Here is a 21,026-nt window from a genome sequence, read left to right as displayed (position 1 = left end):
CTCCAAGAGCTTATAAACACAAGATTGACTTTCGTTTGCATATGCATATTTGGGAAACATTAAGGTAACTGAAATCAGCCCTGGAGGGTTGACAGTTTTTTTCTTCTGAGCCTCTGCAAGACTCAAGTTTAAGAAACTCTGCTTTGTTTTTCTTCTTTGAGTTACTGTCATCACATTTTTGTATCAAATTTACACTAGTTCCATAAAATGGATTTGTATGTTTTGTCTATATCTCTATGCTCTAACATCATTGAAATAATATCACTGTGTATTTCTTATTTTGAAACAGAACTTGTCTGGTAATTATGAATCACTGCTCCATTTTCTGCTGTCAGACATGGAAACGGTTTAGTTTTTTTCTAAGGTTATTTATTGTTCTGCTCAGGCTTTCTATTTCTAGGGTCTATTCAGAACTATCTATTTTAATAAAAATCTACTTCATCTACTTTCAAATCTGTTGGCTTAAAGTCACACATCCTGTTTTCATAATTCTCTTTCACCTTTCCTGGTACCTTGCCTTCATTCTCATTCTTATTTTTGTACATTTTTCTTCTCGATTTCAAAAGCTTGGTAGAAATGGATATATATTAGTCATCTTTCAGAAAACTAACTTTTGCTTTGATTTATCAATTTTACTTTTTTTGTCTTCTAACTCATTAGTTTCTAGTTGCCTTTATGGGGTTGTTTCTTCTTTCTTTTGATGTATTTTTGTGGTCTTTTTGCCCTTCTATAAGGTTAAAATAGTTTATTTCATCTCTTCCTTAGATGATAATACGTTTGTAAGTATTCATTTTATTCTGATTAGGATTTAGCTATGTACATTAGGGTTTTTTTTAAGCAGTTCTTTATTTAAAAATTTATATTTGGCTGTGCTGGGTCTTTGTTGCTGCGTGTGCTTTCCCTGGCTGTGGCGGACAGGGGCTACTCTCTAGTCATGGAGGATGAGCTTCTCACTGTGGTGGCTTCTCTTGTTGCAGAGCACGGGCTCTAGGTGCTCAGCCTCCCATGGTTGCGGCTTGCAGGCTCTGAGCACAGGCCCCGTAGTTGAGGCTCATGGGCTTTGTTGCTCCCCAGCATGGGCATTGTCCCAGACCAAGGATCAAAACCATGTCTCCTGCAACGGCTGGCAGATTCTTCACCACTGAGTCACCAGGGAAGCCCTATACATTAGGTTTTAACATGCTGTGTTTTCAGGTTTACCAATCTCTAAATTGTTATTGTTGTTCAGTCACTAAGTTGTGTTCAACTTTTTGCAACCCCGTGGGCTGCAGCACACCAGGCTTCCCTCACTATGCTCCAGAGTTGCTCAAATTCACGTCCATTGAGTCCGTGACGCTATCTAATCATCTCACCCTTTGCTGCCCCCTTCTCCTTTTGCCTTCAGTCTTTCTCAGCATCTTTTCCAATGAGTCAGCTCTTCCCATCAGGTGGCCCAAGTATTGGACCCTCAGCTTCAGCATCGATCCTTCTAATAATATTCAGGGTTGGTTTCCTTTAGGATTGACTGATTTGATCTCCTTGCAGTCCAAGGGACTCTCAAGAATCCTCTCCAGCACCAGTTTAAAAAGCATCAATTCTTCGGCCCTCAGCCTTCTTTACGGTCCAGCTCTCCCATCTGTACATGACTACTGGAAAAACCATAGCTTTGACTAGATGGACCTTTGTCGGCAAAGTGATATGTCTGCTTTTTTAATATGCTGTCTAGGTTTGTCATAGCACTTCTTCCTAAATAATTTGCATTTTATTTCTCTTTGATCCAAGACTTATTTAGAAAAGTGGGTTTTATATAAGATTGGATTTAGTCAAGTTCCCCCCCACCTCCCCGCCATGGCCATAATTTAACAGTTTGCTGCTGCTGCTGCTGCTAAGTTGCTTCAGTCGTGTCCAACTCTGTGCGATCCCATAGACGGCATCCCACCAGGCTCCCCCGTCCCTGGGATTCTCCAGGCAAGAACACTGGAGTGGGTTGCCATTTCCTTCTTCAATGCATGAAAGTGAGAAGTGAGAGTGAAGTTGCTCAGTCGTGTCTGACTCTTAGCGACCCCATGGACTGCAGCCTACCAGGCTCCTCCATCCATGGGATTTTTCAGGCAAGAGTATTGGAGTGGGGTGCCAGTGCCTCCTCCAATTTAACAGTTCAGACAAGTTAATAACTGTTTACAGAATAGTTTATCAGTCACCTATCAAGATGTTTTTTCTAACATGCTTACAGGGTTGTCATTTTGTGTATTTGTCTGCTAGACCCTTCCGACTCAGACTGTGGTCTGAGGACCAGTAGCACTGGGAGCCCCTAGAAGCGTGTCAGCCCCCCTGAATGCCAGGCCCGAGCCCAGACGTACTTCATCAGAACATGCATCTGGAAAGAAGCTCAGGAATGTTTCTGCACATTAAAGTGCAGCATTCTTCAGCTGGGTTGGTGGGGCTGCTGTAATAACCTACCACAGACTGGCATGCTCCAGTGACAGTGATTTGTTGTCTCACGGGTCTCTGGAGGCTGGGAAGTCAGAAACCTTGGTCGGCAGGGTTGGTTCTCTTCTGGGCTGCGGGGAGGATGGTGCAGGCCCCTCTCCTCGGCTTAGAGTCGGCCCTTTTCTTCCTGTGTCTCTTCACATCACCCTGTATCCTCAGGTCCCCTTGTAAGGACACCAGCCTTACTGGATGAGGGCACCCGAATGACCTCTCACTCATTACAGCAACCCCATTTCCAGATTGGGCCGTATTCTGGGGGTACTGGTGGTTAGGAGGCCAATACGTGAATATGGAGTAGGGGGACACAAGTCAACCCATAATAGTCCTGCTTTAACTAGACCGTTGGGAATCGTGTTAGCGAAGCACAAGATCAGCTAAACATGGACAACCAAGCGTTTGTCCAAATTACCTTCACCCTGAAAAGAAACGTATTTAGGCCCGAAAGGTTTTCTACATAGAAAGACCTCAGCAACATTCAGCAATTGCTTTTGGAGAAACCCATACACATTAGGTTTCTCTTAGCGGTTTACACTCACGTGATGTGAATTCAGGCTCCTTCAGTATCATTGTCTCGTTCCTCTGAAGGGGTTCAATTTGTAGTTTTCTCAAAATGATAAACTTGGACTAGATAGAATATTAGAGATGTGATCCATAGCCTGAGTTCACCATCTCTCTCATTCTTGGGGTTATACCCTCGCCCCCCGACTCCCGTCTCTCATCTACTCACTCTTTGATGAGGCAGTGATCTTGGGCTTCCCAGGTGGCACTGGTGATAAAGAATCTGCCTGCCAATGCAGGGGACACAAGAGATGTGGGTTTGATCCCTGGGCCAGGAAGATCCCCTGGAGTAGGAAGACATCCCACTCCAGTATTCTTCCTGAAAACCCCCCTGGACAGAAGAGCCTGGAGGGCTACAGTCCATGGGGTTGCAAACAGTCAGACTCGACTGAGCACACACAAGCACAAGGCAGTGATCTTACTGGAAGGTCAGCCTTCTGATCCTACCTGTTTCTGGGAAACCAGTGCAGGGGGCCCGACCTCCAGCCCTGGGCAACTAGACCCCGCGTCACAACTAAGAGTGTGCATGCTTGAACGCTGCAGCTGCACAACCCACACGCTGCAAGGAAGACTGAAGATCGAGCGCGCCACAGCCAAGACCCAGTGAGCCCAATAAATGAATATTAAAAGAGAAGACAAGAGCAGAAACGGAGCATGTCTGAGTGACTTTCAAACCTCTAGTCAGAATTGCTCTTGAATGCTCCAGGATCCTGCCTGTTACTAGGTCCTGTGGGACATTTGGGTTCCCTTTACAGTGTACCTCTTTCTTAAGCTTAAGCTAGTTCCATTTGTCATTTACAACCAAAATATTTCAAAATACAACCCAATAAGGTAGCAATCCAAACAATGCTTAATAGCTAAAAATTAATATTACTAAAATTCAGTGTCCATATTTCCCTCAAGTGCACAAAAAAATAATAAAACATTTTTTGCCAGATCCTTGGAAGAAATCTAATTACACCATATCCATTATTACATTTCTTTGTTGCAACAGACTATACAAGTGTAGGAATAGCACATGGATTTTCTTTGAAGATAGGACAATAAAGTTAATTTGAACCTTTTAATGTGTATAAGCTTATTAATTCATTTTTATAATAGAAATGACAATATAGGTATAATTTATGTTTATACTATATTCAAAGTAGAACTAATTTTATCAAAACAGAGTCTCAGGAAAAAGCAATTATGATGGGCATTAAGAAGGGGAGAATAATTTAGACAATATTAGAACAACATAAGATGTTTAAAAAAATTTTTGTATCTTAATTTTTGGGTTTTAAAAGTACTGTCACCTTATCATCATAATCATCAATTAAAGGAATAAAGAGGAAAATGTGAATGAGTCCTCAAAACATCTAATGCTTTTAGATAAATCATTTTCTTCCTCTTTCTGCAGGTGTCAGAAAAAAATGTACCCAGCCAAACTACCTACTGCCAGCATCATCATTTGCTTCCACAATGAAGAATTTAATGCCTTGTTTCGAACACTGTCCAGCATCATGACCCTCACTCAACAGTATATCCTTGAAGAAATTATTTTGGTAGACGACATGAGTGATTTTGGTAAGAGAGAATGCTAACCATCTTTCTAATCGTCTTTGAAGTCAGTGCTATCTCTGTGGCACTTGAGTTATTTTATACAAAAAACATTTTTGGTGGGTGTCGAGGCAGGCACTTTGGAGCACTGATGGTGATGTGAGAGTTTGGTCCCTGACCTTCTGGTTGGGCTAATGGGGTGACTAGCACTTCAGATAAACACAGGGGCAAGCCGGTCTTTAGAGGTCATGGATGATGTTGAAGAAGTGATGTCTAGGATGGATCAACAACAAGCTTTTACTGTATAGCACAAGGAACTATATTCACCATCTGGCGATAAACCATAATGGAAAAAAATATGAAAAAGAATATGCATAACTGAATCACCACAGTAGAAATTAACAGTAGAAATTTCTGTACCGTAGAAATTAACACAACATTGTAAATCAACTCTACTTCAAGAAAGTAACATTTTTTTCAAAAGTGACATCTGAACTGAGATGAGTTGGGATTACATAGATGAAGGGGAAGGAAAAAGTATTTTAGGCAGAGAAAATGGCCCAGGGGCAACAGAAAATATGGTGAGTTTGGAATAGTTTTTTATTTTATGTAGGTTGTGTGTGTGTGTGTGTGCTTGTGTGCGCTCAATCAAGTCCTTCTCTTTGCTGCCCCATGGACTGTTGCCCGCCAGGCTCCTCTGTCCATGGAATTTTCCAGGCAAGAATACTGGAGTGGGTTGCCATTTCCTCCTCCAGGAGATCTTCCCCACCCAGGAATCAAACCTGTGTCTCTTGGGTCTCCTGCCTTGGCAGGCAGATTCTTTACCACTGCATCACTGGGAAAGGACTTATGTAAACTATGTATGAGTATAGTTTTAGGAGGGAGGGGGTGGGCATGAAACCAGAAATATAAAAAGTAGCCCCTCATGAAGGCATTGTTTTAATTTTATTTGGAGAAAATGGGGAATGATTCCAAGACTTAATGTAGGGTAATGACACAATCCAGGTGCTTTACAGGAAAGAATTCTAATCACACCGACTACACTTAAGGGTTCATTCCTTCATGTTCACTGATTTTAAAGAACTAGAACACTAGAACAAAATCTAATGAGCTCAATTTAGCATTTGAACTCAGTTGTCTATTTTACAACTTAATTCCAAACCTGAGGCAAGCCGGGAGGACCCAGATGAAGGATAAGGTCTCTGGGGTCGGTTGCCTGTGGGGTCCATTTCTCACGGAAGCAATGCATGCATATTGGATACTACCTAAAGGTTTACCTAATCTAGTGTGAATCTGACCCACTATGGGCTGGGACAGAAAAAAGAGGAGGAGAATCAGAAGGACAAGAATAGACAAGGGAAGAAAAGAAGAGGAGGTTCACCCTTCAAGAAGCAACAGAGACACATCAACTCAAAAGTGAAATGGGGACTTCCTTTGTGATTCGGCAGTTAAGAATTCACCTGCCAGTGCAGGGGACACAGGTTCAATCCCTGATCTGGGGAGATCCCACATGCTGCAGGGCAACCAGGCCTGTGCACCGCAACTACTGAGCCTGGATGCCTAGAGGCCATGCTCTGCAACAAGAGAAGCCACCGCAGCGAGAAGCCCATGCACTGCAAGTAAAGAGTAGACCCCTGCTCCCCACAAGAGAGAAAGCCTGTGCACAGCAAGAAAGACCAGTGCAGCCAAAAAAAAAGTGGAATGGAACTCAAGTTAGTGCCAGCTCCACTTAGGAATTTCACTCACTGGCCAGGCACTGTATGCAGGTCAAGAAGCAACAGTTAGAACTGGACATGGAACAACAGACTGGTTCCAAATCGGGAAAGGAGTATGTCAAGATTGTATATTGTCACCCTGCTGAAAGAGGAGAGTGAAGAAGTTGGCTTAAAACTCAACATTCAGAAAACTAAGATGGCATCCAGTCCCATCACTTCCTGGCAAATAGATGGGGAAACAATGGAAACAGTGAGAGACTTTATTTTTATTTGGGCTCCAAAATCACTGCAGATGGTGACTGCAGCCATGACATTAAAAGATGCTTGCTCCTTGGAAGAAAAGCTATGACCAACCTAGACAGCATATTAAAAAGCAGAGACATTACTTTGCCAACAAAGGTCCATCTAGTCAAGGTTATGATTTTCCAATAGCCATGTATGGATGTGAGAGTTGGACTGTGAAGAAGGCTGAGTGCCGAAGAACTGATGCTTTTGAACTGTGGTGTTGGAGAAGACTCTTGAGAGTCCCTTGGACTGCAAGGAGATCCAACCAGTCCATTCTGAAGGAGATCAGCCCTGGGATTTCTTTGGAGGGAATGATGCTGAAGCTGAAACTCCAGTACTCTGGCCACCTGATTTGAAGAACTGTCTCACTTGAAAAGACCCTGATGCTGGGAAAGATGGAAGGCAGGAGGAGAAGGGGAGGACGGAGGATGAGATGGTTGGATGGCATCACCGACTCGATGGACATGAGTTTGAGTAAGCTCCGGGAGTTGGTGATGGACAGGGAGGCCTGGCATGCTGTAGTCCATGGGGTTGCAGAGTCAGACATGACTGAACGGCTGAACTGAACTGTGTAGGAGCCACTCAAATCCGAGGAGTCCAGTACTGTGTATTTCTGTGCATGGGAGGGGATGTGGGAGGATGGCTAGGTTCCTCATCTGACTGAACAACACATCTGGCCACATGTGGGGCAAAAAGCCCCAGTAAAGCTAGGAGCAGGCAGCAGGGGGATCTCTGCTGGATTGTGAAGTCTAACATCTCACCCAAAGGATGGACATCCTGCCATGGAGGTGCAGTCCCAGGAGGACTGAGGAACTCCCCAGGGGCCCCAGCCTTTCAGAACTATGCCAACAGTTCAGAGACACACCTGGAGATCTGCCCAGATATTCTTTATGCGTCAGAGGACTCACCACTGATGTCTGAGAGATGGTTGGACCAGATACTCTACTTCTTCTCCTGGATCCACAGCCACCTGATGGGTGGTCATTTCACCTGCCCCACCAAGGAGCTTAGTCCTGGACCCACACAGAACCTCAAACACAGGAAATGCAGGAAATGGGGTGTCCTGTGTCCTGATGGTGCTCAGGGTTGATGCACCCCCACTTTTAATCCACGGTGATTTCTTGTGGGCTCTAGGAGAATTTTCTTGAACTACAGCTGGTCTTTTCTGGCTCATACCAGTACGTACTGGTGATGGAGTCCCTTAGCTTGTGATGGCAGGGGTCAGGAACCCAGACAACCACCTCCATTGAGTTACATGAGAGGCATGTCCAGGGCTGACCCGCTACCATCCACCTTTCTCACAGTCCTGGTCCCTCCTGACTATACACAAGCGGCATGGCCATCTCCCGGACGACTCAAAGCCTCCGCCTCACGTCAGCGATGACCGCTGCCAGAACGGCCTGTTTCCTCCCACGTCTGCCGCACAGAGTTCCTCTGAGTCCTGGATGTTGGAGGGTGTTTGCAGACATCTGATCTGAGATGCTGCACCTACCCTGCAAGTGTAGCTGTGCAGCCTGCAATCTGCCTCTGAGCAGGGCCCCGGCACTCTTTTCACAGAAAAGGAAAGAGATTTCTTTCATTCTTCTGCCAAGACTATAGTGAACCTGCCTCTATTGACCCCCAGCCCCCAGATTCTCTGACCTCTGAGGCATCTGTATCCGTCTCACCAGAGACTGACCTCCTTTGTTGTAGTTGTTCAGTCCCTAAGTCATGTCCGACTCTTTTTGACCCCATGGATGCAGCACACCAGGCTCCCCTGTCTTCCACCATCTCCCAGAGTTTGCTCAAATTCACGTCCATTCAATTGGTGATGCCATCCAACCATCTCATCCTCTGCCACCTCCTTCTCCTCTTGCCCTCAATCTTTCCCAGCATCAGGGTCTTTTCCAATGAGTAGGCTCTTCACATCAGGTGGCCAAAGTGTTGGAGCTGCAGCTTCAGCATCAGTCCTTTCAGTGAATATTCAAGGTTGATTTCCTTTAGGATGGACTGGTTGGATCTCCCTGCAGTCCGAGGGACTCTCAAGACTCTTCCAGCATCACAGTTCAAAAGCATCAGTTTTTCGGCACTCAGCCTTCTTTATGGACCAACTCTCACATCTATACATGACTACTGAAAAAAAAACATAGCTTTGATAATTGGACCACTGTGGGAAAGTGATGTCTCTGCTTTCTAATACACTGTCTAGGTTGGTCATAGCTTTCCTTCCAAGAAGGAAAGGACCTCCTTTATCATCATCATATTAACCTTTGAGTATTGAGTGACTTATGTGTCAGGCTCTGTGCTTGGTGATGTATTTCTTCTTCTCACTGCAGTCCTGCAAGGCCTATGTTAGATCCGCCTTCTCACAGATGAGAAAACTGAGACTTGAGTGGTTGATGACCGGCCTGGGGGTTAGTACCAAGTTAGGTGCACAACTGTTATGAATAAAGTCAGAATGCTCCAAAGCACCATAATTTATGCTTTTTCTATTAAAATTTTAATAATGATATATTAAAATAGAGGCATTTCATGGATTTCTCTGCTGGTCCAGTGGTTGGGACTCTGTGCTTCCAATGCAGACGGCCTGGGTTTAATCCTTGGTCAGGGAATTAAGAGCCCACATGCCACAAAGCGTGGCCAAAAAGTTAAAAAAAAAAAAAAGTAAGTATTTCACTAGAAACATAGAAGAATATTTACAGCTGATTTCAATGCTGAATCTCTTTTTGTTCACGTTTTGTGCACATTTTGTGCACGTTCATGCAATCAAAATTTCTTTTTTAAGTTTGGAACATCTGCAGAATAGCAGTTTTTAAGAATCAATCAAAATTATGAGAAACTGGTTTAATTATGAGAAACTGGTTAATACACTTTGCAGTTGTCAAATGTTGACTCTTTTTTCCAGATGATTTGAAAGAGAAACTCGACTATCACTTGGAAATTTTTCGAGGAAAGATTAAATTAATAAGAAACAAAAAGAGAGAGGGGCTGATTCGAGCAAGGATGACGGGAGCATCCCATGCTTCAGGTATGAAGGTTTTGCTCCAGACAGGACCCCATGTCTGTGTCCTGGAGGTCTTCCTGCCCATGTAGAAACCATCCTCACGTGTCTCCACAGCATAAACAGAAGACTGGGAATGTATTTCAGCCTTATGAGTCTTAAATCTTAGTCTGACTCTGAAAGTATTCTGCTTCAAGATGTTAATTTGTTATTTCAAATAGAAGACAAATAGAAGTTATCCTTTGTGTGGTGGGGGCGGGGGTGGGGGTGGGGGGGACATAAGCTCAGCCTCCTGTTACAGGATGCGTCCCCCAGGTACAGACGCTGGGATGGAGTTGTACATGCAGGGGGCCCCCCAGGTGGTCTTGGGAGCCAGGTAAAGGGGTGAGGAAAGCAAGACTTTACAAGGAGAGCGGGGCTGTGATGTAGCTGCAGAGACCCCATGGGGACCTCGGAAGCTAGGAAGGGGTCAGTCCAGGTCCTCTGGGAGGCAGAGGCCCGGATGACACGGGAGGAGTGCTTACAGAGAAATGTCTGCGAAGGATAAAGGGGAGAGGACGAAGTGTGGGCTGGAAGCTTCTGGTCTGACCCCAGCAGAAGGAGGCAAGGAAAGAGGGAAGTCCAAAATCCCTTCGGTCTGCTGCGTGGCTCCCAGAAAGGGCTAGAGTGGGCCGGTCAGGAGCCCCGGAGCCAAGACCATGCACTGGAGGAGCCCTAAGTGGGGCCCCTGTGGCCGTTCGGATTCACCCGGTTCTCGGGGGCCCACACAGTGTGCGCAGTGATTGGCTGGGAGCCCCCGGGAGGGCGTGGCCTTGGTGTGAACACAGCTGCTGCTGCTGCTGCTGCCAAGTCGCATCAGTTGTGTCCCACTCTGTGCGACCCCATAGATGGCAGACCACCAGGCTCCCCCGTCCCTGGGATTCTCCAGGCAAGAACACTGGAGTGGGTTGCCATTTCCTTCTCCAATGCATGAAAGTGAAAAGTGAAAGTGAAGTCGCTCAGTCGTGTCGGACTCTTCGCGACCCCATGGACTGCAGCCTACCAGGCTCCTCCGTCCATGGGATTTTCCTAGGCAAAAGTACTGGAGTGGGGTGCCATTGCCTTCCGTGAACACAGCAGAAGATCCCAAAGCTGGGGGACCTCCTGGGTCAGCTTCTTGTGAAGGGAGGTCTCAGCCGCTGGGTGCAGGGGGCTCCCATCTGGCCTCCGGCATCCCTTGGGACAGCAGCCCCGTCCTCCGCCTGAGCTGTGAGACACGAAACACCAGCAAGGGAATGAGTCCCGAGGGGAATCCCGATGATCCAGCTTCCTGGAAGCCCGGGTAATCAGAGGGTTGTTCCCAGAAAATTAACCTAGGACCAAAGGCGAGGGGTGATGTTTAAGGATCCGGCCATGTGGCAATCTGAGGAAATATCTCCGTTCCTTAGCAAGGCTATTTCCTTATTGAGTAGAAGGCCATCTAAAAGCAAAATCTAAGTCTTTTTTTTTTTCCTCTACTTCGGCCTGATCAATTGAGACATTCTCTTACCTAACTACATTGCTCAGTCCTGTCCAACTCAATGGACTGTATGTAGCCTGCCAGGCTCCTCTGTCCATGGGATTCTCCAGGCAAGAAAACTGGAGTGGTTGCCATTTCCTTCTCCAGGGGATCTTCCTGACCCAGGGATCAACCCAGGTCTCCTGCATTGCAGGCAGATTCTTTACTGTCTGAGCCACCAGGGAAGCCATCTACCAGATAGTACATACTACTTGTCCAAAGTTCAATACAAACCACTAAAACTGAATGGCATGTGTCTTTTCAGAACCTTGATTTTATGCATTAATATGCATATGTGTGTACATATGTCTGTGTGTATATACACACATGTACACATAGATTTAAGGATTTTTAAATAAATGGAATTGTACTTTCTCTATTCTGAGACTTACTCTTTTCATTTCAGTTTAATGTTTTGTAACTTTTCCCGTGACAATGCCCGACAGTTACCTCCGTTTTTGTTTGCAGCGTTGTATGGTATTCCATATGGATTTCATAATGGGTTGCCATAACTTGTTTAGCCGTTTGTCATTTCCTGATTTTTACTTTTTACAATTACTGGAAAAAAAAGTTGCACTGGCAGTTTTTGTACTTACACCTTTGTGGAAATGAATATTTGTACCTGTGGGATGATTTCTTAAAAGTGGAATTGCTGGGCAAAAGGGAATTCTTATTTTAAATTTTGGTGGATGCTGCCAAATGGTCCTAAAACAGATGACACCAATTAAGAGTTCCATCACAGGGTATAAGAGGGCCCTCTCCCTGGAGCCTTGCTGACACTGGTTATTTATTACCAGTCGTTCTCTGCTGCACCTAGTCCTTCAGTTGTGTTCGACTCTCTGTGATCCCACGGACCGTAACTCACCAGGCTCCTCTGTCCATGGGGATTCTCCAGGCAAGAATACTGGTGTGGGTTGCCCTCCTCCAGAGAAGCTTTCCGACCCACGGATCGAACCCAGGTCTCCCTCACTGCAGGTGGATTCTTTACCATTTGAGCCACCAGGGAAGACCAGTCATTCTAGTCTTTGACAAAATTTTGGTCAAAGAGCTGTATCCTTTATTTTCTTGGCATTTCCTTGACTAATAGCAACATGGAGTATTTTTTCATATTTTTGTAGATTGTTTATAGATTTTTCTGTGAATTTGGTCTGTTCATATCCTTTGTCAGTTTTTTGATTGGGTTGTTTGTCCTTTTGTTATTGATTCGAAGGTGCCTTTATGATATGAATCCTGTGTTATATACACTGAGAATATCATTCCCCAGTCTGTGGTTGGTCTTCCCATCTTTGTTGATGATGTCTTGCGTTGAACAGAAGTGTTAGTCACTCAGTTGTGTCCGACTCTTTGCGACCTCATGGACTGTAGCCCGCCAAGCCCACCAGGCTCCTCCATCCATAGAATTTTCTGGGCAAGAATACTGGAGTGGGTTGCTATTTCCTTCTCCAGGGACTCTTCCCGACCCAGGCATCGAACCAGGGTCTCCCGCATTGTAGGAAGACTTTTTACAATCTGAGCTACCAGGGAAGTTGAACAGAAGTTTACCAAAAAATCCACTTCCTCTTGCTGGGCACAGAGCCACGCTGGACTTTCTTGCCTTCCTTTCGGTAAGAATGGCCCGTGACTACGTTTCAGCCACATTTCCTGACCAAGGCTCGCAGGAAGTTGGTTTATTCCCCTCCACACTGGAGGGTTCTGTTCTGGCTGACGAGGGTAGAGCTAAATGAGTAGAAAGAAACTTTGACTGCATAGGAGCTGTTGTACATTTTGGAGGTTTATTTTAAGGGCCAATAGCTTTGGGACTTCCCTCGTGGCCCCCTGGTTAAGACTGAGCTCGCTGAGAGCATGGGTTCCATCCCTGGTGGGGGAACTAAGATCCTACGTGCCACATGGCACCACCTAACAGAAAAAGTAGAAAAGAAGAGAGAAGTGAAATTCATTTAAAAAGTCATGGCCGCTAGCTTTAACTTAATAATGAAATAGTCAGATTCATCAATATTTTTCTTTATGATTTTTGTGTCTTGTTTGAGAAGTTCTTACTCTGTGATCCTGATGATATTCTACATTTTAAAAAAAGTTTGCTTTTTACATTGCAGTTTTTCACTTTCATTCATTTATTTTTGGCTGCACGGGTCTTCGTTGTCGCTGGGCTTTCATTAGTCGTGGTGAGCAGGGGTACTCTTTAGTGGCTGTTGGCAGGCTTCTCATCGCAGTGGCTTCTCGTGTTGCAGAGCACGGGCTCTAGGCCCATGGGCTTCTCTAGCTGCGGCCCACAGACTTACTTGCTCCATGGCAGGTGCAATACTCCCAGACCAGGGTTTGAACCTGTGTCCCCTGCATTGGCAGGCGGACTCTCAACCCCTGGACCACCAGGGAAGCTCTGCCCTCATCACTCACCTCCCCCTCACTCTCCCTTCGTATTACTGACCTTCTTGCTGCTCCTCAAACATGCCAGCTATACTATCTCAGAGCCTTTCTTTGCATGTGGTTTTCCCACCTAGAATGTTCCTCCTCCAGTCCCCTGCATGACCTGTTACTTCACTTTGTTCAGGTCTCTGGTTCAGTGTCACATTATCAGAGAGGCCATTCGAAATCACCCTGTACAAAACAGCGCGGTCCTGTTCTTCTCTATCTTCCTGCCTCTGATGGAGTTTTCTTGGTAATATTTATGGCTGCCTGTCCACTCGCCCTTGTGGGTGATGCTGCCTATGTGACGACCGAAGTTGCCCTCAAACTGAGACAGCTGTGATGAGCCTGAGCTGTGTCCTTGGCAGGAGGGAAAATAACCAGTGCTGGGTGGATTTAACTCTATCAGGAAGAATTCGAATGCTAGAGTTTTGCAAAGTGGAGAAAAATTGAGAAAGAGAAGCTCTAATTAGATGGCCTGAATTGAAAGGAAAGGGGACGTTTTTGCGTGGGAGCAGAAATGTTATGGTTTGGAAGCAGCCATAGCAGCTAGGAAACGTTGGTGTTGTCCTGAACCCGAGGATTCTTGTGGTCAGGGAGGAAAAGGAGGGACTTGCTCTGAGAAACAGCATCTTCTCGGGACAGTCAGGGTTACATCAGGCAAGGAGGTCTGAGGAGATTTTAGTGTAGGGAAATTTAATTTTTTTTAAGGATTTTAGTTTTTAAAAGCGTTTTATTTCTTTTTGGCTGTGCTGGGTTCTCATTGCTGTGCGTGGGTTTTTCTCTAGTCACGGCGAGCAGGGGCTGTTCTCTAGTTGTGAGGTGTGGGCTTCTCATTTCAGTGGCTTCTCTTCTCGTGGGGCACAGGCTCTAGGGTGTCGGGACGTGCGGGCTCATAGTTGCAGCCCAGGGGCTTAGTTGTTGTCTTGCTGAATCTCACGGTGCACACTGTCCGCTGAAGCCAGGGTAGGCAAGGTGCGAGCAAGGAAGCTGGAAGGAAACTCAAGGAGCCGTAGCAACTGCAGACACGTTTATTCTCTCCCGATTGGCACAGCAGCTCCAGCAGCAGACACGCTGTGTTCTCTCATGGTTGCCCCAGCAAACACAGCCTTAATGCAGCCTCAGAGGCCTTTCAGGTGGAGCTTACAGAGCAGAAATGGCCCGTGGCCAAGCAGGTACATCATGAGGCACATGCACAGTGCTACAAGTGATGTCAGCTGTTACAAAACCACGCATTTACAAAATGTGGGGAGAGCCAGAGGCATGGGGCGAGAGAGCCTGACGACCTCCATCTTGGCTAATTTCCTCTTTCCCTCAAGTTGCCCAGTGATATGTGGAATCTTCCAGGACCAGGGATGAACCCACATCCCCTGCACTGAGAGGCAGGTTCTTTCTGGACCACTAAGGAAGTCCAAGAATTTACTTTAAATAAGGGAACTGTGGAAAGAGTAAAAGGTAGTCCGCAGCAGAACAGGAAGTTTGGGGGAATAAATGCAAGGCAATCAGGGGGTGAGAATAGAGTATCTTCCACTGAATTGGCCTGGATGGTCATCAAGTGGCCAAGAGGGCAGAGATGAGGTGTAGATTTCAACTGCCACCCTAAAGGCAGCAGTTTAGCAAAATTGAACACGCCATTGAGAACTTGTGGTGCTACATGGCTGTCACACAGAACAAGAGACGATTCGTTGTCTCATGTGGGAGACAGAGTAATGCCCTTCCCCAAGGAAGTCGTCCTAATTCCCAGAACCTGTTAATATGTTTACTTATGTGGCACCGAGGGCAGCGTCTGACTTTCCACCACAAAAATCCAAGGGAGGTGATGGTTGGCAGAACAAAAAGCACTGAGTTTTGAAACAGAGCCTTCATTTCCAATTTGGTATGTGCCAATTACCGGTTACAGGATCTTGGGCAAGTCACTTCTCAGAACCCCAGCTTCCTAATCCATGGTATGAGAACAAAAATATATAACTAATGTGGTTGTTGCAATGATTGAATGAAGTCATTATGAGCACTCTTTTTTAAGCATTAAGTATTAAACAAATGCTTATTAGCAGGTGATTACGTGAGTGCATGCTAAGTCGCTTTAGTCACGTCCCACTCTTTGTGACCCCATGGACTGTAGCCCGCCAGGCTCCCCTCTCTGTGAAATTCTCCAGGCAAGAATACTGGGGTGGGTTGCCATGCCCTCCGCCAGGGGATCTTCCCAACCCACGGATCGAACCTTCATCTCTTACATCTCCTGCATTGGCAGGCGGGTTCTTTATCACTTAACGCCACCTGGGAAGCCCAGACAGTGAGTAGTACAAATAAATAAGAAATTAGGGCTGGTGCAATGGGACGACCCAGAGGGATGGTATGGGGAGGGAGGAGGGAGGAGGGTTCAGGATGGGGAACACATGTATACCTGTGGTGGATTCATTTCAATATATGGCAAAACCAATACAATATTGTAAAGTTAAGAAATAAAATTAAATTAAAAAAATAGATATTTAATTATATGCTTCAAAATGATAAAATATGTAAAATAAAAGTAGGAGAAATACAGGGAAAACTAATGAAAATACAGACCATTCATGGTGAGAAGTCTCTCAGATTTTAGAACTCACAATCCTTATCTTCTAGTTAAAGAAACTAATGTCCCCAAAAGACTAGAGATCTGCTCCAGGTCACACAATTCAGGACGCAAACCCTCAAATTCTGATTTCCATGGCAGTGAATGGTCATGGAAATAGCAAACAAACAAAAATGAGAAATTCAAATAGCAGAGTCACTTGAATTTTTTTCACAAAATCCAAATGTTTAACAGATTTATGATGTGCATGAAGTAGAAAAGCTTGGGTATTTTATAAAAGTTGATCATACACTTAAGCACAAAGAGATTCTCTGTAAACTCCCCCATAACTAGATTTTGCACACCACATTATCAAACATCAATCCCAAAACAAAAAAATTAAGAGAGATAGCAATAACATAATACAATAAATTGAAATAAAATATTATTGTACAATAATTTTATTAATAAAAATTAAAATATTTAATACCTTAAAAATAATTGCTTTAGAGACCAAATCGAGAATGTTTAAAATAGATATAATGAGCTATGATTAAATAGTGAAGGACAGGGAAGCCTGGCATGCTGCAGTCCACAGGGTCACAAAGAGTCAGTCATGACTTAGCAAATGAACAACAAACTAATGTTTAAATGTAAAAATGTTGACACTAAAGAAAAGCAGAAAATAAAATGAAGCAAGGGGAGAAAGAGACTGAAAATATTGAGAGAGATTGATACAGCATTTGTTTGCAAAACACAATCCCTAGAGAAGTTGTGTAAATAGGTTATGCTGGGAAAGATTGAGGGCATGAGGAGTAGGGGGCAACAGAGGATGAGATGGTTGGATGGCATCATCAACTCAATGGACGTGAACTGAGCAAACTCAGGGAGTTGGGGAAGGACAGGCAAGCCTGGTGTGCTGCAGTCCATGGGGTCCCAAAGCGTCGGCACACCTGAGCGACTGGACAACAATGACAAAGGTTGCTACAGGAGAGCAGAAAGGAAGCTTCCACTCAGGCAAGATGATAAATATTTCTCCTGACTTTTAACCTCAGCAGGCAATTCAGTTTTGAACATTCCCCAGATATATATTTTAAGGAGGAAGGATGGGAAAGACCCTTTATCAGGTCCGTTGAACTAGTGTCCTTCAGTGTTTGGTTTTTTTAATGTGTTTATTTTTGGCTGTGTTGGGTCTTTGTTGCTGCACATGGGCTTTTCTCTAGTTGTGGTCAGCGGGGGCTACGCTCCAGTTGCAGTGTGCGGGCTTCTCACTGCTGTGGCTTCTCTTGTTGCGAGCACAGGCTCCGGGCGAGGAGGCTTCAGAAGTTGCAGCACGTGAGTGCGGGAGTTTTCGGCTTCAGTCTTTTCAACTTGAGGGCTCTAGAGCTCAGGCTCAATAGTTACGGCTCCCGGGCTTAGTTGCCCCGCGGCACGTGGGGTCTTCCCAGACCAGAGATCGAACCTGTGTCTCCTACATTGGATTCTTTGCCACTGAGCCGCTGGGGAAGTTCCGGCCCTTCAGTGATTTTAGATCCTAAGGAGAAGTTAGCTTAATCTGGGCATATGGCATTTAGCAGAGTCACTGTGTTGTACAAGCACCACCCCCTCTAGTTCGAAAATATTTTCATCACCCCAAGAGAAAAGCGCACACCCATAAACTGGGAAATTTTCTTATTTCCACTTCTCCCAGCCCCTGGCAACCACCAGTCTTCATCTGTCTCTGGATTTACTTATTCTGGATATTTCATAGAGATGAAATCAGACCTGTTACGTCTGGCTTTTTCACCAGCATAATGCTTTTGAGATTCAGGTACATGTACCAGCACTTCGTGTTTTATGGCTGGATGATATTCCATTGTGTGTGTACATGCAGTTTGTTTCTCCACTCATCTGTTGGTGGACATTTGGGCTATTTCCATCTTTGGGATAATATAAGGAGTACTGCTATAGATACGCATATACACGGGTACGTTTGAATTCTTTTAAATTTTTAAATTTTTGTTGTTCTCAAAGCATGTGGGATCTCAGTTCCTCAACCAAGAGTCAAACCTGTGCCCCTTGCATTGGAAGCGTGGAGTCTTAACCATTGGACTGCCAGGGAAGTCCCCTGAATTCTTCTTAAAATGTGCCAATGAGTGGAATTTCTGGGCCATGTGGTAACTCTGTCTAACTTTTTGAGGAGCTACCCAACTATTTCCCACAGCAGGTGGGCCATTTTGGCTTCCCAGGTGGCATTAGTGGTAGCGAGCCCACCTGCCGATACCAGAGACGTACGAGGTGCAGGTTTGATCCCTGGGTCAGGAAGATCCCCTGGAGGGGGGCCTGGTGACCCACTCCAGTATTCTTGCCTGGAGAATCCCATGAACAGAGGAGCCTGGTGGGCTATGGTCTGTAGGGTCGCAGAGAGTTGGACACGACTGAAGTGACTTACCACACACCCAACAGCAATGTATGAGAGTTCCGATTTTCCCATATCCTCTCAACAGTTAGTATTTTCTCTTTTTTGCTTTAACTCTGATAGATGTGAAGTGGTATGAAGTGGTACCTCACTGTTTTAACTTGCGTTTCCTTAAAGATGAATGATGTCGAGCATCTTTTCATGTGCTTGTTGGCTATTTGTATATCTTCTTTGGAGAACCAGATGATATTTTTCACCTATCAAATTAGCTGACATGATTTTTAAAATTTTTGTGTGATGTAATGTCATAGAAGCTATTTTAATGAAAAATGCAAAGTGTTGATTGAAAAAAATCTATGTATGTTTAAAAATGGGGCTCCTTATAGCTCAGTTTTGATCGAGGCATGAAGACAACAGATATTATATTCCAAAGTGAGTTGTCTGATACAGCGTGCTCAGTGGCTCAGTCGTGCCCGACTCTTTGTGACCCCATGGACTGTACCCACCAGGCTCCTCTGTCCATGTGGATTCTCCAGGCAAGAATACTGGAGTGGATTGCCATGCCCTCTTCCAGGTCTGACACAGTACCATAAAGGAATTTCGAAATACATATCTGACAAGCAGTAAGGAATGTGAAGTTAAGTGGGCCTTAGAAAGCATCACTACCAACAAAGCTAGTGGAGGTGATGGAATTCCAGTTGAGCTATTCCAAATCCTGAAAGATGATGCTGTGAAAGTGCTGCACTCAATATGCCAGCAAATTTAGAAAACTCAGCAGTGGCCACAGGACTGGAAAAGGTCAGTTTTCATTCCAATCCCAAAGAAAGGCAATGCCAAAGAATGCTCAAACTACCACACAATTGCACTCATCTCACACACTAGTAAAGGAATGCTCAAAATTCTCCAAGCCAGGCTTCAGCAATATGTGAACCGTGAACTTCCTGATGTTCAAGCTGGTTTTAGAAAAGGCAGAGGAACCAGAGATCAAATTGCCAACATCCGCTGGATCATGGAAAAAGCAAGAGAGTTCCAGAAAAACATCTATTTCTGCTGTATTGACTATGCTAAAGCCTTTGACTGTGTGGATCACAATAAACTGTGGAAAATTCTGAAAGAGATAGGAATACCAGACCACCTGACCTGCCTCTTGAGAAACGTATATGCAGGTCAGGAAGCAAAAGTTAGAACTGGACATGGAACAACAGACTGATTCCAAATAGGAAAAGGAGTACGTCAAGGCTGCATATTGTCACCCTGCTTATTTAACTTCTATGCAGACTACATCATGAGAAACGCTGGGCTGGAAGAAGCACAAGCTGGAATCAAGATTGCCGGGAGAAATATCAATAACCTCAGATATGCAGATGACACCATCCTTATGGCAGAAAGTGAAGAGGAACTAAAAAGCCTCTTGATGAAAGTGAAAGAGGAGAGTGAAAAAGTTGGCTTAAAGCTCAACGTTCAGAAAGCAAAGATCATGGCTTCTGGTCCCATCACTTCATGGCAAATAGATGGGGAAACAGTGGAAACAGTATCAGACTTTATTTTGGGGGGCTCCAAAATCACTGCAGATGGTGATTGCAGCCATGAAATTAAAAAGACGCTTACTCCTTGGAAGGAAAGTTATGACCAACCTAGACAGCATATTCAAAAGCAGAGACATTACTTTGCCAACAAAGGTCTGTCTAGTCAAGGCTATGGTTTTTCCAGTAGTCATGTATGGATGTAAGAGTTGGACTAAAAGAAAGCTGAGTGCCAAAGAATTGATGCTTTTGAACTGTGGTGTTGGAGAAGACTCTTGAGAGTCCCTTGGACTGCAAGGAGATCCAACCGGTCCATTCTAAAGGAGATCAGCCCTGGGTGTTCTTTGGAAGGAATGATGCTAAAGCTGAAACTCCAGTACTTTGGCCACCTCATGCGAAGAGCTGACTCATTGGAAAAGACTCTGATGCTGGGAGGGATTGGGGGCAGGAGGAGAAGGGGACGACAGAGGATGAGATTGCTGGATGGCATCACTGACTCGATGGACATGAGTCTGAGTGAACTCCGGGAGTTGGTGATGGACAGGGAGGCCTGGCGTGCTGCGATTCATGGGGTCACAAAGAGTGGGACACGACTGAGCAACTGAACTGAACTGAAGAGAACTCAGCTACCTTCAGTCACGTTGTCAGAATTAGGATTTTTGGATAAAGCTGCTTGCTAAAGCCTGGTGAGAGGAACTTGATATGAATTATTTCCTGTGTTGGGGGGCTCAGCACATCCTCAGACATCCGTACAGCAAAACTCGAAACATCCTGGGGGAAGAGAAATGAACTGATGTTGGCTTCTCACCAGGGAATCAAAAGGGCGGAAGAAGGGCTGCGGAACCAAGGACATCTGCATCTGTGTTAGTCTCTCTTCTGATGGCAGGGTTTGCACAGGCAATGTGTTTGGGTGAGAGAGCAAACAGATCAGGGGTTCCGAACCCCTGGGCCAGGGACAGGTAGCGGTCCATAGCCTGTTAGGAGCAGGGCTGCATGGCAGGAGGTGGGCAAGTGAGCGAAGCTTCCTCTGCATTGCAACTGCACCCCATCGCTGGGCTTCTCCTGTCA

The 21,026-nt window shown here is 45.2% G+C and overlaps 1 protein-coding gene across 1 annotated transcript in view; it reads left to right on the top strand.

Moving 5' to 3' along the window:
- Positions 1 to 21,026, top strand: part of GALNTL5 (polypeptide N-acetylgalactosaminyltransferase like 5) — a 56,076-nt gene that overhangs the window by 16,751 nt on the left and 18,299 nt on the right. Inside the window, exons 5-6 of the mRNA XM_027540290.1 lie at positions 4,427 to 4,593; positions 9,451 to 9,573. Of these exons, the coding sequence (XP_027396091.1) occupies positions 4,427 to 4,593; positions 9,451 to 9,573 (290 nt within the window). The remainder of the gene's footprint in view (positions 1 to 4,426; positions 4,594 to 9,450; positions 9,574 to 21,026) is intronic.

The sequence above is a fragment of the Bos indicus x Bos taurus genome, chromosome 4 (genome assembly GCF_003369695.1).
Source record: "Bos indicus x Bos taurus breed Angus x Brahman F1 hybrid chromosome 4, Bos_hybrid_MaternalHap_v2.0, whole genome shotgun sequence".
NCBI lineage: Eukaryota > Metazoa > Chordata > Mammalia > Artiodactyla > Bovidae > Bos > Bos indicus x Bos taurus.
The sequence above is the reverse complement of the archived record's forward strand: the minus strand, read 5'-3'. Positions and strand labels throughout refer to the sequence as shown.